We start from the raw sequence: 16,884 nt of genomic DNA, 5'->3' as shown, positions 1-16,884 counted from the left end.
AAGAAGCTCATACTGGTTCAATTCAAACAGAATGTAATCTTTAATCTTGGTAAATATATTTTCTTGAGTAATGTACTTAAATGTACTCGGTGAAAAGAAGCCTGTATCCCTGCTTCATTCATTACTGCTTCATTTCACAATCAAAGCTGTGATGGTTCATTTGCTTAACAGTTTCACAATCAGCAGTTAAACAGTAATGCTTAAAATGTCTCTTCATTTCCCAAGTTTTTTCCCCCCTACATCTTTGTTTACTACCACTGTGGATCTGCTTGAATCTTGAATAAATCCTGACCTCCTTCTGTGGGCTCCGTAGCGCTTTAAAAGTCACACAAATACCCAGTTTTTTCTTCTGAAGAGAAGTCAACAGGGAATGTAAACACTTGTCAGCTTTGTCGGGGCTCACAGGGGCTTCTTGTTCCACCTCCAACTCTGATCAGTGGGTCATAAATGGACCATTCAAATGTTGCGTGCTGCTCCGTGTGACCCTCCAACAGCTATATTGCAGGACTGTAGCACGACGTTACTTCATTGTTGTCCTGCTGTAGATTCTCAGTGAGTTTCAGCTTGGTTTAGTCTTCCTGGTGGGTTATCAGTGCAGCATCAGTCTGTGATGAGGCTTGATTTGGCTCCATCACCATCTGGTCACAAAGCTCCTTCTCCTGAGGGCTCATTGGGATTTGAATGTCCCAATTACCTCTCTGTAGAAAAACAGACCAAGATATGGAAAACTTCACTAAGCAGTAGATCATTTTACTTCACACTGAACCTCAAACTTAGTCAGTACGTGCAGTAACACTCTTTACTATGTGTATTTATGATTTAGGTGTCAGATATTCGGTAGAAACAATAATTCACCAGCAGGGTGCGCTAAAGTACTGCTGCTGTTAGGTTTGCTGATATAAATTGTGACTTCCTGGTTCAGATCTTTTACACCAGAGGGTTAGGGTTAGTCTACACTGTCTGTGTAGATGAGAGGTAGCACTGACCAGAGACTGTGGCAGAGGCTCTTTATGGAAATGTGTTTTACAGGTTTCTGGACGACAGTGAACGATGGACCAGAATAAAACAAACAGGAGTCCCGCCGTGATGATGACCGTCACCGTCAGGGTGGTCGGCGTCTTCCAGGCAGGAGCATCTGGATCTGCAGATGAGTCGGGAGTCAAAACCTCAGTGAGCGTGAGCGCTCTTTTAGTTCACTGCATACATGCTGGCTTTAAAAAATGTCTGTTCAGTGATATTAGATCAGAATTAGATTCAGACCTTTTAGTACTGCGTGTGGGTTCTTCCTGGATTTTATTGTTTTTTTCTCTGCTTCTAATGTTCAGATATTTTTTAATTGAACATTTAATTATTTTGAATAATTGATGAGGAAACAAGGGCCACTGTTTCCAAAACTAAGCTTCCATATTTTAATTTAATTATAAGCACAAATCTTGATGTTTCTGTGAAGCAAAGACTTTATAGGCAGATCATGTGGAATAAGAGAATGGGTTTGATGGTGAAGATCTTTTTCTAAAATTGTGAATGTTTTTTTTAAATTTGGATTTATTTTGGGAAAGGGAAGACTTTTATTAAATGCTTTTTTGCAAAGTGATGAAGGTTTTAACTTCAATGCAATACCAGGTATTATGAAAAGAGAAACTGAAACTAAGAAAATATTTTAAATTAGGAGGATATTTAAGCACGACCTACAGATTTTATTGTAATTTAGAAACATGTTCAAAGTTAAAACATTTTAGGAAAGTAAGAAGTGTGTGTGTGTTTACGCCTGTACCTATGATGGACACACACTGGGTGTCAGTGCTGTTGCTGCGAAACCCTGAGTTCAGCACAGTCTGCGCTGTGACGCAGTACACTGCTCCCTCCTGCAGGGCGGCGATGTGCAGCACCTCTTCCTCAGCAGGCATCGAGTACACGACAGCCTAAAAGAGATCAAAATAACGAAAATGTGAGTTTTTTTTTATTTTAAACAATGAAACAAAGGATACAATAAATGCATAAAAAACAAAACTTAAGCTGTGTCGTTAAATTAAGTCAGAAAGGAGGAGACACGAAAAAAGAAACAGTGTAAGAAAAGGGGACAAAAAGCAAGAGTGTGGGGGAGAAAACATGAAAATGTGAGAATAAAGGTGGATTAAAAGAAATGGAAGGACAGGCGGAAAGAAAAAAGAAAAAAAACAGAAACAAGGAAAGGAATCACAATCTCAACGAAAATAAATAATCAAGGTAAAGAAAAGAAAGGAGCAAATGCAAGAATGAAAACATGAACTAGAAATAAAGAGAAAAGGAGATCAAATAACGACCTGCAGCTTTTCGCCTTTTTTCCAAACGGTCACATCGACGGTTGACGTCAGAGGAAGAGTCTCAAACGACACCTGGAGGGCGTCGCCTGCTGACGTCACTGTCATCTTTGGTACCGACAGCTTGGCTGCACACAGGAATCACTCTTTATTACTTCGTTTAAAAATTCAAAAATTCAAATGGACTTTTCTGCACATTTACTCTCTATCAGATAAACCAAGGCCTCTTTCTTTCCTTTAGAGCCTGACTTTCTCTTCCTGCCTGACGATACGTCTCAGCTGAAGACAAACATCCATAAACACACCGAACATCAGCCGTAAAACAGACGGAGCTGTCAGCTCTTGTCTTACTTTGTCTCCTATTGAAGGGAGGGCTGAGTTTGGTCCAGGCGGAGCGCTGCGAGCCGCAATGCGCTCTGACCCGGATGTTGTAGTCAGAGTCTGATCCCAGGTCAGAGGTCAGGTCACAGTGACTGAGCGTGATCCGCTGGCACCCCGGAGCCTCCATCCACCTGCCGTTCTGATGCTCCAGCTCAAACTCTCTGCGGACGTCGAGCACAGAAAGTTTTAGTTTCCTTTTAGATATTTCTTGGGAACAGAACAGAGACTCTAAAAGTTCATATAACAGTCGTATTTCTTCATCCAGCACTTTATGGATCATTTAGTCATATTTGTGACCAGCTGTTGCATTTCAGTCCAATTATCCCCGTTTTTAATCTCCATATTTTGTTAATCTGTTGTTTACAGAGCTTTGAGTAGAAGCGATATAAGAATCAGTCCATTTACCATCTTTAGATGCTAAACATGATGTCGACTGTGTGAGCTCATTGTCTCCTGTGGTTGAACTTTCTTCCTCTTTCTGAGAAGCTACAGTGAGGTAATAATAGATTCTTCTCAAGAAAACTATGGTGCTGGAGCTGAGGAGGAACGTAGGTCTGAGCAAATACAACCAACAGACTCTCTGCAGTGTAACAGCTTCTTTGAGTGTCACTGTTCATGTCTTTCCTGCCTCAGTGATTCCCCTCCTGCTACTCGCTGGGTAATTTTGATAAAGCTGTTTTTATTAGCTTCATTTAAAGGAGTTTGAAACTATTCACATTTAATCCTTTTAAAATACACCTCTGCACGACTCCACCTCCTCCACCACACACGCAGCAGTCCTCATTGCATTTGTTGTTTATTGCACATCACTGAAGATTTAGCACAGCAATGACTCAGGATTCAGAGTCAACCTGTTTGGTGGCATTTATGACATTTATCAGAGGATCAGAGGTGTGGCTGAGCCTGTCTATCGTTAGGTTTTGGTGTGAGCTCATAAAGCTTTTACATCAGGATGATTTTTGTCTTTAAATATTTATAATAAAAAGCAGAGGAGTAATTAAGTTTATGGTTGTAAAACTTTATAAACATCATTGCATCTGCATGCATCTGTGTGCTTTCACTGTTGGGGTGCATACACCCATACCCGAGCCTTACACCCATAGCCAGGTCTTACACTGCTGCTACGCCTCCAAAGCAGAAAAAGAGGGTGGAACCACAGGTGAGAGTTTTTAGAACAGGTCTTATGATCTCACTGTTAGTGATTTGTTGGAAGTTATTTACTCGTTAATTTAAAGGTGTTTTTTAGACGTCTCTCTTGTGTTGCAGTGAGAAAAGACACTGAAATTCTCTCAGTTATGAAACTGTTACTGACTGAACAGCTGTAATCTTTGTGGCTTACACTCAGGTGACTTAGAACAAACTGAGGCTGTAATCACTAGAATAAAGCACTAAGCAAAAACACTTCCGTCCAGCTCTGAACACAGACGGACCTGCTGATCATTCTTTGCTCCTGTTGTTTTAGGTCACATGGTTAGAATTACATCAAGAACAATGTCTCCCTGTCAGGATCATTTAGTTTTAGCTGTCGTTGTATACAAATACAAACATGCAATAAACCCTGTTGGTCATTTCTGTGTTTGTCAGTTTGCAGCAAAGACACGAGAGTCGGTGCTGTTTGTCGGCTCTCAGTCTTCTTGCTCGCCTTTATGTTCAATCAGCCTCTACTCTGCGTAGTTTAAATCTGTGCTCTCAGTCCCGCTTTTAGGCCTTCATTCATTCAACCCACCTCCTCTCCATCTCCACCTCACAGACACCTCAGTCAGAGCTCCATCCAAGCCTCAGTCTTCATCTTCACCACCACCTGCATCTACACTCTGCGGCGTCCTGTCCTAAATCCTCTCACCGTGGAATTCTGACTGCCGTGATGTCTCATCGGAGTCTAATCCCCAAACTCTGCCTCAATAAACCATGTTTCAAGTCTTTAAAGTGATCTCTCTGTATTGAGCTACAGGATGAGGTCGACTTTGAGCTCCAAACTGTTCTTACTAAAATTCATATTTTTAAAAGTCATCATCAGTTTGTTTTGTGTATGACTTTTTAATATGGATCATTCAATATGGATGTTCTGTTGGGGACTAGTGTAAGCAAATATTTGATCAGCATTTTTTACAATACTTACCCCTGATACTGGACAGAGTACAGAAGTGTAGTGTTGCATGAAGCCTGCAGGGGGGGCCACCTCAGCATGTGTCTCATGTCGACAGACTCCATGAAAACACTGCCAGGAGCCGGTAGCGTCCAAACATCTGCAGGCACAGTAAAATGTCAGATCGAATGTTATAAATCAGGTATCATAAAAAATGTAATATTAAGTCAAATTTAATATGAGCAGAACACGTCCTGATATCCTCTGGTGCCATATGACTAATCAAAACATCAGATGGATATTAAAAAAGGAAATTGAAGCTCCAGCTGCAGACACGTATAAACCCAATCTAATCTAATACTGTTTGCCTGCATCTCATCGTTACACACACTGACTTATTAGTCAGAAGGTTCACTTTGTGTTTTGCACTTGTGTTTCCAGTTTTCTGATTGGTTTCATTTAGTTTGGGAAAAAGATATCTGGCCTTAACCGTGTGCCTCAAAACATCCTGCACTGAAAAATGCAGTAATGCCATAACTTGATGCTAAAGCCCAGCATGAGTCATAACTTGCTGAACGTCCATATTCGCTGCATTGCTGCACTGACTGTGCTCAAGCTATCGGTGTTTCCTTCTTACTGGTAGTTACTATTGCCACTGACCTCCCACTGCAACAAGTTAAACTGCAGTCACTAAACCATCTTTTGGCACCAAATGGTATTATAGTAAAACCGACTCCAGTTCAGCTGCAGCATAACAAATAGAGGTTTTTGACATTAAGACATAATATTTGTTCTTCATTTTGGAAAATGTATCTATTTTTAAATGCATTCATTATAAATTGTTATCATTAAGTAAAGTTTCAAAAAGCCCAAAATAATAAAGAAAAGCCCCCAAAGTTCATAAATGTCATGCATGTCAGTTTTTACTTCACTTGGCTTGCTGAGCCCAGGTGAGAGTGTACAGCTCTACACGGGTATAGCAGGGATAGTAATGATCAGTACTTTGAGGAGCATCCATGAGTTCTGAGCAAAGCACACTCGTCTCGGCTTTGCTTGCATGTACGTGACAGAGCGACTGTCTGCATTGGCTCCACAGACGTCAGGATGAGGGGAAATATTCACTTGTATTTTTATTTTTTATTTTTTATTTTTTATTTTTTATTTTTTATTTTTTATTTTTTATTCCTATTTATTCTATTTATCCCCTTCGTATATTTTTTTTATATTGTCTCTGTATTATATATATGTGTGTGTGTGTGTGTATATATATAATATTCTGTAACTCTGTAACTTCTGATGGTGCTGTGCTTTTTTGGAAATCGAATTTCCCAGAGGAACCCACCCGAGGGATTAATAAAGTTCTATCTTATCTTAAATAAGGCAGGTTGGTCTTTTCAAAGCGGGGTTCAGTGAAGAAAAGGAGAAAAGGAAACTCAATCATTTTCATTTATGGTCAAATTAACTGTATTATTAGTTGGTAGATGTGATGAAAACAACATTAAAAAATAACTATTGTAAAAGTTACACTTATTCAAAAGGCTTGAATTAATATTTTTAAGATCTACTGGATGTCAGACTGGATACTAATGAAGCTGATGTTCCTCCTTCAGTGACTGTGGCGTACAAGAATCCAGTGTCTGATACAAGAGTCCACTTACACTTATGTAAGATCTGCAGTGGACTTTCTTGTGTTGGTGTCACTTTTATATTACTGATGTATTTTCTATTTTCCAAATTTTTTAGGGGGGAGGAAACGAATATGGGCTGTAAGTATTTAATATAAATAAATCTATAAATCTGAGTAATTTTGTGGTGGCTTAGGCTGACGTGTGTGTGACACTGCTGCTGTTTACATGACTTCACCTCAAATAAGTCGACTCCCTGAACCTGGATCTGTCTGCTGTGTTTGCCCCGTTGACGCCTTTAGGTGCATTTTTAACGCAATTATTAGATTCTTCATCTGTGATAGATTTTACTAGAAGACCTCCAATAATTTTTGATGTTTAGTATTTATTTACATGACTAATCATACTCATCTGTACTCATGCACTTTATGCATACAGTCGTTTTAAAGTTCTTTATGAATAAAGATGATGATGATGATGCTCTCTATAGCTTTAACTGCTCACTTGGCTTTCACTCAACAAACATGAGATAACACAGATTCCTTCAGTCGTGTTGTGCCGAGACATCACCGGTGCAGCCGAGCTTGTTCATCTGCAACAGCTCAACTAATTAAAATGTAACAATAAAAGGCATAAAGCTATGACTTTCCATTACACTCAATGAAAGCTTCTTTAAAACATTTCAGGGCTATTATAACATAATGCAGTGTTACACCCACAGCAGCTTCAACATTATCAGATAATGTCAGAGTTTTCCGTTCAGTTTTATTCTGCCACATATTAAGTTTAATAAAAGAAAATAAAGAAAAAAACAGACATAAGTAGTCGTAGTTAAAAGTTTGTGCAGCGTAAATAAGTTACTGTTTATTATTCGAGCTGGCAGCTATAACAATCACACAAACTCCTGTTTCATGTGTGTGTGGAGCGCACACCATAACTGCTTCTGCACCTTCACGGGGTTCACAGGGAGGTCACAGAGATACGACTGACCTCCGCTGGTAATTACTTCTTATTCTACAGATTTAAAAATATATCACGTTGTGTTAATACAGATAAGAATAGACACATTTATAAGTAAGCGAAATCATTTCCAGCTGAAACATGAAGTTGACATATCCATTAATAACTTAGTAATTATGATGCCGTTACCACAACAATGTGTGTGTGTTTGCACACAGACTACTATAACTTTAGAACCTAAGTGGTATATGGTTTTTAACCTTTTAATGTTTTAATGTTTTCTACAACAGTTTTATAAACTACAATTTTTTAATCAAGTATCCAGATTTATTTGTGTGTGTGTGTGTGTGTGTGTGTGTGTGTGTGTGTGTGTGTGTGTGTGTGTGTGGACTCTCCATAAACCATCCCATTCAAAAACAAATCCTGGTAAAGCAGCAGCCAGACTCCCTCCTGGAGGATTTTCCAGCCTGTTAGCTGATCTTGTGTGAACAGCACCTAATGCTGCAGAGCCTTCGTGTGATTGCGTGTTGGGCTCAGACAGGTCTCTGTGTCAGCTGAATGTAAACTCACCATTTGTGAAATTCAGCAGGGTCATCAGCAGCAGCAGGAGACTGACAGTCATGACTGCAGCACTTATCTCCAGACCAGAGGGAGAAATGAGCCCGTCGGTTCCTTCATAGCCAAATCTGAGCAGGTACCTGCACACAGGCGGATCGTTAATATGAGATTAAAAATCCAGATCTCTGTCAAAATAACCCAGCTCCTTCTGTGCTCACTCAGGTCTTGAAGACAATTGGAAGATCACAGTGAAATCACAGGTTTCAGTTCGTCTATCGTCTTTCTGCCAAACTCCTCTTTCAAACTCGTAAGAAGCGTCTTTCGTCTCTCTGTAACTCGGCTCTTCTCTGACCTGCAGAGAGGAGCTAGTGTGTCCGGATGCTGAGGGTGTATTTGGAGATCCGGTCTGACCTGTTATGATTTCCCTCAAGGCGCACAGCTGTCAACAGTAAATTACTGGCTTAACTCATAACACGCCTGTTGAGCTTCTGTAACACAAACAAAGATCATCAACGCTGATTGTTATCAGTATTAACACAGTCAGTACATAGTGCTGCTTGTCCAGTGCAAACAAGTGTCTGATTGACACACCAGCCGGTTTCTGAGATCAGATTTTAAATGTACAACATGATCTTATTTTCTGTTCAGTCCACATAGTGAGTAAGCAGATAAGCAGCCCTGACACCAGCATTTTAGAAATGAATTTAAGTAACATCCTCAGATACAATCTGGGCTAAAGTGACAAAGATAACAATCACACTCCTAATCTCTCCTGGAATACATTTTATCCACTCGTTCACTTCATCCAGATGCTGTGTCACCTCAGCGTCTGGTGGTGTGCAGAGGGGGACACACTAAAAGAGTTATGGCCAAAATGCAAGATGACAAGGCTGAAGTCCAGCCAATAAGAAGCAAGCCTGAGCATGAATCCAAAGCAGAGACCAAAAATGCAAAGAGATAAAAATGCAACGAGACACATGCAGGGAGTCAAACAAGCAGAAGACAACACAACACAATCAAAGAACACAGCCAAACAGAAGCCTTTAAATACACACAGGAGCTAATGAGGGATGGTGGCAACATAAGGGTGGCGACAAAGGGCCAAGTAGGTCTGGATATCTCTGGAAATGCTGTACTTTGATTTACTCGAGGTATCATTGTCTAATATTTTTCAAAAGACATGCTGCAGTAGAAAGCCAGAGATGAATAATAACTACTGACTGAATGCAGAGAGGTGTACAACCACATGATGAGTGAGGAAAGGTGACTGAAGAAGAAACAACAAGTGCTGAAGCCAAAACAAAAAGCAAAAGGCACAAATGAAGATGCTTCACAGCCCTGCAGGGTTTTAAAGAAGACATCTGCAATATTTACACAGCTGCTCATCTTGTTCTTTCAGAGCCAAAACATTTGCTCACAGGATCGTCTGTTTGGATTTGGTGACTGCAGCTTAGAGCTCGGATAACTTAAAACAAAGAACTGGATGAACAGCACCACCCACAGGCAGGAAGGAGCAAAAGCACTGCAAATGTAGGTCACGAGTCATACGAGCTTTGTTTTATTGTCGAGTGATCATATTTCTAAATCACACCAATTTAATTTTCCTGAAAGGCCTTTTAAAAAAATAATATGGTGACTTTGTTGTGACTTATCCATTCTTTTCAAAATACCGTTATAAGTGTTTAAAACTACCAATTAATTAAGTAGTTAAGGCTACATTCAGCCTAATTAAGGCTGAATGTACAGTCGGGCGCTCCTCTCATACATTCATTTTAATAACTGTCCCGTGGTTGTAGTTTGGACCTTATCCCTGTGATGTTGTGCATTTGCAGTTAGACCTGATGTGATGCAATTAGTTGCCTGAAACTAACAGGCTAACTCACAGGCTGTTGTCTCATGGCGTGTCTTCGACGTGCTGAGGGGCTTCAGTGCATGTTGAAAAATGGTTCTCGTGCATGAAATGCATTAAAATGTGATTAACGTTTTGTACACTGTGTGACGAGTTGAGATATAGAGCATCATGGCCGAGGAAGGGCAGAAAAGGAGATGAATAAGAGCTTTACAAACTGAAGAACTGATAAGCTGACCTGCTTCTTCACAGCAGGAGCGGTTTTGCATAGATGTCCATTTAACTGTAAAAGCAACTTCTGCAAATGTTATTGTTCATTTAAAAATAAGGACATTCAATGTGTGTATCTGGGTGTGTAACAGTTTTTTCCCTTATGTTAAATGTTGTGCACCATGTTCGTGATTTACCTGTTTGTTTTTGCCAGTCTCTTTTCTCTCTGGTGATACAAAGACTATAAAAGTCAGACTTTGGACTCTCATGATGATCAAATATTAACTGTTGTCAACCATAAAACTATAAAACCTCGAGCATCTCATACAACCTGCTAACCTGCCGTCTGCAGCCTGAAATCAGCACGTATGACTCACACACAAACCTTTCAAAGCTAATTGCATCAAGTATGTTTCTATTGCTTTCTCGTGTAGTTAGTGTTACAAAATATGTTTAATCAGGAAGATTAGCGAATTAAATGTTAAAGAAATATAGAGAATAATATTTCTGGTGGTTACACTGCGTGGCTCACGATGGTTTCAGTGAAGATTATGTCATTAGTAGGCACGGCAGGCGACTCTGGTACACTTCTCTTGTTTAGCTGACTCAGCAGTGCAACCGGGACGTTTCTGTTCCTCTCCTGTTCTCATCGACCAGAAACCAGAGAGCACCTGCTTTACTGATGAAGTTTGTCAAGTATGAACTTCAGTTTAGGGTTCAGTGTGGTGAAGGATTTTAAGAACAGATGAAGTGGCATAGTTTCACTTCCCTCCAGCACAGGTTAGGTCAGAGCCACACAATAAAACAGCTGGTGGAGGTGACGTTGAGCAGGCATGTGGGGAACTCGGTTTCAAAGCAATAACAGCTGCTCGATAACTGACTTCACTCAGTCTCACTTTCTTTATTTCACTTCTTTATTGAAATTCTTTGACAGGAATTTTAAATTGGACACAGATCTGTGATTACTGATAATATGAACACTGAATCTGAGATACCTCAAAATTCACAAATAGGATATTTACTGATATATTTTATCTTGTAAAACTTGTGTTACTAATAAAGCATCAAAACAAAACTCATTGAAAAACAAACTGACATCCAGATGAGCAAACTGAAAGTACAAAATGCTGGATCATTTCTACATTTCTATTTCCTGTGGCACGCTCACAGCAGCAGTTCATCAATTAATTTTAAAATATGCTTGTAAAGAAGCACATTACCCTACATGTGATCTGCTAATAAAATAACCTCCAATATTGTAGGCTGTGCAACGTTGCCGCAACTCATCCACAACTTTTTGCATTTTAAAGAAAAAGAAAATAATCGAAAGCTCCAGGACCCAAGTAAGAATACCCAGTGTCCTCTGCAGAACACAAACCCTCTCAAAATAATAAAAACCTGTGGATCATTGTGACTCAGGTGTGGCTGAAGACTCGGCTACATTATCTATCATTGTCATCGATTGGTGTGTGGTCAGGGGGAACAGAAGGAGTGGCCCTGCAGTTTATGGCCCCTGTTAGAGTAAAGTCCCTGTGCTGGAGCACCAGATGTCAGATTAACAGGACGTAACTGAAAGAGCGACACCAGAGCCTCCATCACCTCCACCTGTTCCTGACTACCTGAAGGCTTCAGCTTAGAGGACAGAGTTACTCCCTGTTAATGCTCTTGTGAACGTTGCTGTTGTTAGGCTATTTGTGGTCGCTGGATTTTTTGGGGAGAGTTGCTGTGTTTTTTTTAAGTAATTTTTGTGGAAACATCTGTAATCATGTCGACAGCAGTGGAAGCGGTCGGGTTCATCATGTGCATAATCAGCTGGCTGGTTAACGGTTCGGCGCTGGTTAACGACTACTGGAAGGTTTCCACCGTGTCCGGCAGCGTGATCATCTCTCAGAGGCAGTTTGAAAACTTGTGGCACGCCTGTGCTGAGAACAGCGCGGGAATCGCCGAATGCCGGGACTTTGAATCGATGCTGTCCCTCCCCGGTAAGACCAGACACTCAAGTCCTCCTGTTACTTATCTCAAGCTGAGAGTCGATGTCAGACACTCTGATCAAACCCGATAACAAAATAATGTTATTTTATGACATCATTATATTTTGCTTTAAAAGCAGCATTAGTGTCTATGAAAAGCAGAACAGGAGATGAGCAAACAGAATAAAAAAAACTTGTTAAACTGTTGACCAATCGTGTCCCAGGAAACAGGATGTGCTCAGAGCTTTTAGGCCCCACCAGACAAACAGTTTAGTTTCTCTCATAAAGCTATAAAGGTGTCGTATCTCTGTAAAGCTCTTTGAAACCTTGTCATACTGCCTGTTTAGAAAATAGGCCAGCGTGTCGCGTGGCAGCATTTCAGAATTTGTCGTCCAAAGGTTGCTGCCGGTTTTACAGCCCGATGTTTCCCGCCTAAAGTAAAAAGGAAAATAGATTCTTATTAAAATGTTTGTTATAAATCGTCAGAGAAATCTTAGCTTGGTCAATAAAGGTTATTGTTGGATTGTGTTATGTTGACTTTTTCTCAGTAATTGTTATACAAGGATAGTTTTTGGACGCCATCTTGAGTTTTCTCTGTTGAAAGCAAAATGGGCAGAAACAAAGAAACTTAAAAACCCCCAAACAAACAGCTCAGCATGTTTCTTCATTCTTTACTTTACTTGGACCTTAATGTGGGTTCAGCAGGTTTATCTCTAAAAGCAGACTGGAGGCTTATTTTTGATGGTTTTTTGTATTTTTAAAACTCATCAAATCTCTCGACACTTTTTCCTACATAGTGACGTAAAGAGACGCCAGGTTTCCTCCTGCAATTGAGGCTCTAATGAAATACTCCAGTATAAAAGATTCAAAGTTACAATCTTTGAGAGTTTTGAACGTCTTTAGAAAGCTTGTCCACATAACTGGTGTTATAAAGGTGTTTAGTGTCATATATTTATGTACCTGTCTGAGTTTAAATGGCTGTTGAAACCAAACTCATCATCATTACTCGGTGTGACTCCTACCAGCTTACCTACCATTGCTCCTGAAATTCCCTGAAGCTCATAAAGAGGTGTGGTAGTTGTTTCTAATGATCAGCAGAGGTCATCTGGTTAATAAATGACTGCAGCAGCTGTAAAACACACAAATACACACCTAATGTTACAGCCAGTTCCTCCTTTTCCTGAAACAGTTTAGCTTTTGTGTATTTTTAATAAACGTTTAATAAAGATGTAAACATATAAATGAGTTTTACAGTAACAGGTGGTTATATATTTATATATATATATTTACCTTTGCACAGGTAGTTATTTCCCTGTTTGTTTTATATTACATTTAAAATAAAGAGTCAAGGGAAGTTAGGACTGGTTTTACTGGGATTTATGTCACCGGCTGGAGTATTTTTCGTTCTTTTTGACATTTAAGGTTTGATTACAGCTCGCCTCACTTTGTTTTGCATGAAAACTATGTTCACATATAAAATAAAACAAAAAAACAGGTTTCAGAATAAATTATTTATTGATTCCAACGAGTCTAGATCAGGTTTTGTCACACAGCACAATAGGTAATAACAGGGGGATGAACAGAAAGAACTCAAAGGACAAACCTGTCACTGAAAAAGTTCCCATCAAGCGCTCAGTTTCTTTGTGTTTACACAAAACTGATCATCTGTTTGTAACTTGCTGGGTGTGTTTTCCATGAACAGGGCTGCAGAGGCTCTGTTTCTATGTGAATTACACAATTACCCACAAACCCCGAGTAAGTATGTAAAAATAATTAATGACTTCTTTCTGTGTCTGCAGTCCATGTACAGGCCTGTCGTGCCCTGATGATCATCTGTCTGCTGTTCGGCCTCGGCTCCATGATTGTCGCTCTGCTTGGACTCAAGTGCATCAAGATCGGCTCAAAGACTGAACAATCCAAGGCCAAGATCGCCACCATTGGAGGAATCCTGAGCATCCTGGCCGGTGAGTGTGACGGTTCATCTCTGTCACTTCACATGCTGCAAACACTAACACAGAAAACTTTGTCTGAAGAGAAAGTCAAGAAAAGGTTAATTGATTTTCTATTATTAAGACACTCAGAAATTTACTACAAAATACAAAATACTATCATAAGTTTTCGATATTTGGATATTTTTGCATTCAATGTTTTTCTTTCCAAGCTCAACAGAGTTATTGTGGATTGTTATATATTGATGTATTACAGATGTTGGAAGTTGGAAGCTCTGCAAGTTTTTTGTTCTTCTTTCTTTCTTTTGTTTCAGTGAAGTTTCTTCATTTGTTCACTGGATGCATTTACAGATATATCAAAGAAATGATTCTGCCTGAGCAAAACTGACATGACGTGTTTGCACAGTCTGCAAACCTGGAGCATTTCTCTCCATGTTGTTCTCCAACTAAGCAGATATTTGCAGATTAGTGCTGAAAAACACACAAGTTAGATCCTAGTTTTACTCAGTAAAACTGGAGCACAGACTTTTTGGATGAGCTGTCAGTATAACGAAGTGCACCGTGCTATTTATTAGATAATGCATTAAGAAAAGGACCAAAATAAAAAGGATCCTCTTGAGTAACACAGACACGTGGAGGCCCTCATACGATCCCCGTGTAGGGTTAAAGCACAAATGGTTTTTGCAGCATGAGATGATGTTTTCATGCTCGGTTCTCTCCCAGGATTAAAGCCAAGCTCCTTCCTCTTTTTCCCCTCTTGTGTAGTTAAAGTTTATTGATTCACGTTTGTGTTTTTTTATATATAACACCAATCAAACGTAGGAACTGTCACCTTACAGTCGTCCATTGGCAAAGTGAAGAGCCTTCAATAAAACACTCATCAAACTCAAATTTAAAAGAGGTAAACTGAGTGTTTATTGAATGTTATATTTGTAGGAAGTGTTGAGTCAGAGGTATAAAAATAATAAAAAGACATTGAAAGTACAAAATAAAACATGCTGTGTGGTGGAAACGAAACAAAAGTAAAGTGAAACAGAAACATTTTTTAGTAAGAACTGGTGATGCGATGCTGTGAGTGCACTCACAGGTGGTGGAAAGAGACGAAGAAAGAAAGGAAGTGAGGCTGTAATACTTTGTGCTTGTGTCTGCAGGTCTTTGCTGCCTGGTAGCTGCTTCCTGGTACGCAGCCAGAGTGGTGAATGACTTCAACGATCCGTTCTACGGTGGAATGAAGTACGTTCACCACACAGATGCTGAATTTTGATCTCACGAGAAATACCAGAGTTAAAAAGAAACGATGATTGCCATTAAGGGACAGCTGAGTCCTTTTTTAATTCCTCCATTAATAAATTTGTTTTTGATGCTATAAACTAATATGACACAGCTTTAAATGTTAATTTAATCTGATTTTATTTTGTTATATTTGATCTTTTTTGCATTTTAAATGTAAGTAAAACAAGTAAATCTGAGCGTTTTCTGCCTGAAACTTACGTTTAAGCTGATTTCTGTCTGTTAATAATTCTCACGTCATTTCCAGGTTCGAGCTCGGCACCGGCCTCTACATGGGATGGGCTGGAGCCTGTCTGGCCATGCTGGGCGGAGCTTTTCTCTGCTCGGCGTGTAAGAGAGCGTCGGTGAAGAAAAGGTAAACACGTTACTTTTTATTGTTGAGCTCTTGACATTTTCAGTTGTTCCAGTCCGGGGATGTTGCTGCTTTGAGAATCTGTCTGACTTTGTATTTCTTGTTTTGCAGCGGTTATTATGGAAATGCACCACAGAAGGTGTACACGCCCACAGCCAAATCAGAACCAGACGCCAAAGCTTACGTCTAAATGCAAACTTTGTGCTTTGGATGGTCCCCACGATGTCATAACAACACGACCATGCAGTACTGTCTGTCTGCACCTGATACTCAGACCAGCGTTCTGTGTTTTTCTGTCATTTTTTCTAACTTGTGTTTGAAAGAAAATCTTAAATCTTAAAGAAATCACAAAGATTTACAGATTATATTGATCGATACAACTGTTTGTGATTCTGGAAACCCTGTGTGCAGTTTGTTTTTATCGGAATAAAGTTTGTATTACATAAGAAATTGAGGTGTTGTGCTATTTTTTAACCACAATACTCATATTGAATGCAGATCTTCTGCATGGATGTGGCTTTTCTATACAAACATTCATGTACTGTATATTTATTTGGTATTTTAAAATATTCAGATATGAATCCTGACAGGTACATCTCACCTCTATAAACGGACTTCCTGAAAATCCTCTGATTTGTCAGTAAATTCACCAGTAATTATAAAAACACAGAGAAAACTGTAAAAATGCAATTAATCTAAACCAGTTGTCATGTTCATGAGATGCGTTTTGTACTAGTTTTGCTTCTGTTTGTGTTCTTTTTTCATTGCTTTCTCATCTCTTTTGTTGCTGAATTTGCCTTTTGTGCTTCTTAAATGTGATTTTAATCATTTTGAAAGTAAACAATCCTCCAGAAGACAAAAGGACAGTTAAAGGTGCAATTTGTGTAAAATTGTATATTACTGTTTGAGTTAAATGATGCTCACAGCAGTGTTACATGGAGCTTTTCCACCAGCTGCTTAATGAAGTCCTAATGTTGAAGCCAAATGTGTTTATTAAAGCAGACATTGTTAATGAGGTTGCCTGTAATGAAGTGTCTAATGGACACTAATACGATGGCAGCTCCAGCAGTTTTTAAGCCAATAACATCCTGGAGTGCATTAAATTCGGACTCTGGATTGTATTGTTAAAGTTTTGCAGCTTCTCCTTCTGTTAAAGATCATAAAGTCATAAATCATAAATAAACATTTAAATGGCAGAAAAGTTCCAGTTTTTTTTATCATCGTCTGTATAAGTTTGTTTGTTTCATCGTTGGTCTGAACTAAGAAACAACAAGAATTGTTTGTGGATTAATTTTGTGAAACTTTCTCCTTTCCTGTAATTTTACACATTGTTTACATTTTAAATCATGCTCAC

At 39.3% G+C, this 16,884-nt stretch overlaps 2 protein-coding genes across 2 annotated transcripts; one reads left to right on the top strand and one right to left on the bottom strand.

The window, feature by feature from the left end:
* Positions 1-232: 232 nt before the first annotated feature.
* On the bottom strand, positions 233-8,308 carry crfb16 (cytokine receptor family member B16). The gene is made up of 8 exons (XM_005950554.3): positions 8,129-8,308; positions 7,923-8,050; positions 4,801-4,927; positions 2,652-2,842; positions 2,304-2,428; positions 1,775-1,922; positions 987-1,141; positions 233-698 (listed from the first exon to the last, which is right to left on the bottom strand). The coding sequence occupies exons 2-8, from the start codon at positions 7,972-7,974 to the stop codon at positions 570-572; spliced, it is 927 nt and encodes a 308-aa protein (XP_005950616.1). The 5' UTR covers positions 7,975-8,050; positions 8,129-8,308; the 3' UTR covers positions 233-569.
* Positions 8,309-11,513: 3,205 nt separating this feature from the next.
* Positions 11,514-15,980, top strand: cldn15la (claudin 15-like a). Its single transcript, XM_005950553.3, has 5 exons — positions 11,514-11,951; positions 13,739-13,903; positions 15,040-15,121; positions 15,426-15,533; positions 15,642-15,980. The coding sequence occupies exons 1-5, from the start codon at positions 11,735-11,737 to the stop codon at positions 15,718-15,720; spliced, it is 651 nt and encodes a 216-aa protein (XP_005950615.1). The 5' UTR covers positions 11,514-11,734; the 3' UTR covers positions 15,721-15,980.
* The last annotated feature ends 904 nt before the right edge of the window (positions 15,981-16,884 follow it).

The sequence above is a fragment of the Haplochromis burtoni genome, unplaced genomic scaffold (assembly GCF_018398535.1).
Source record: "Haplochromis burtoni strain Fernald_Lab_line unplaced genomic scaffold, NCSU_Asbu1 Contig_787, whole genome shotgun sequence".
NCBI classification, from domain to species: domain Eukaryota; kingdom Metazoa; phylum Chordata; class Actinopteri; order Cichliformes; family Cichlidae; genus Haplochromis; species Haplochromis burtoni.
The sequence above is the reverse complement of the archived record's forward strand: the minus strand, read 5'-3'. Positions and strand labels throughout refer to the sequence as shown.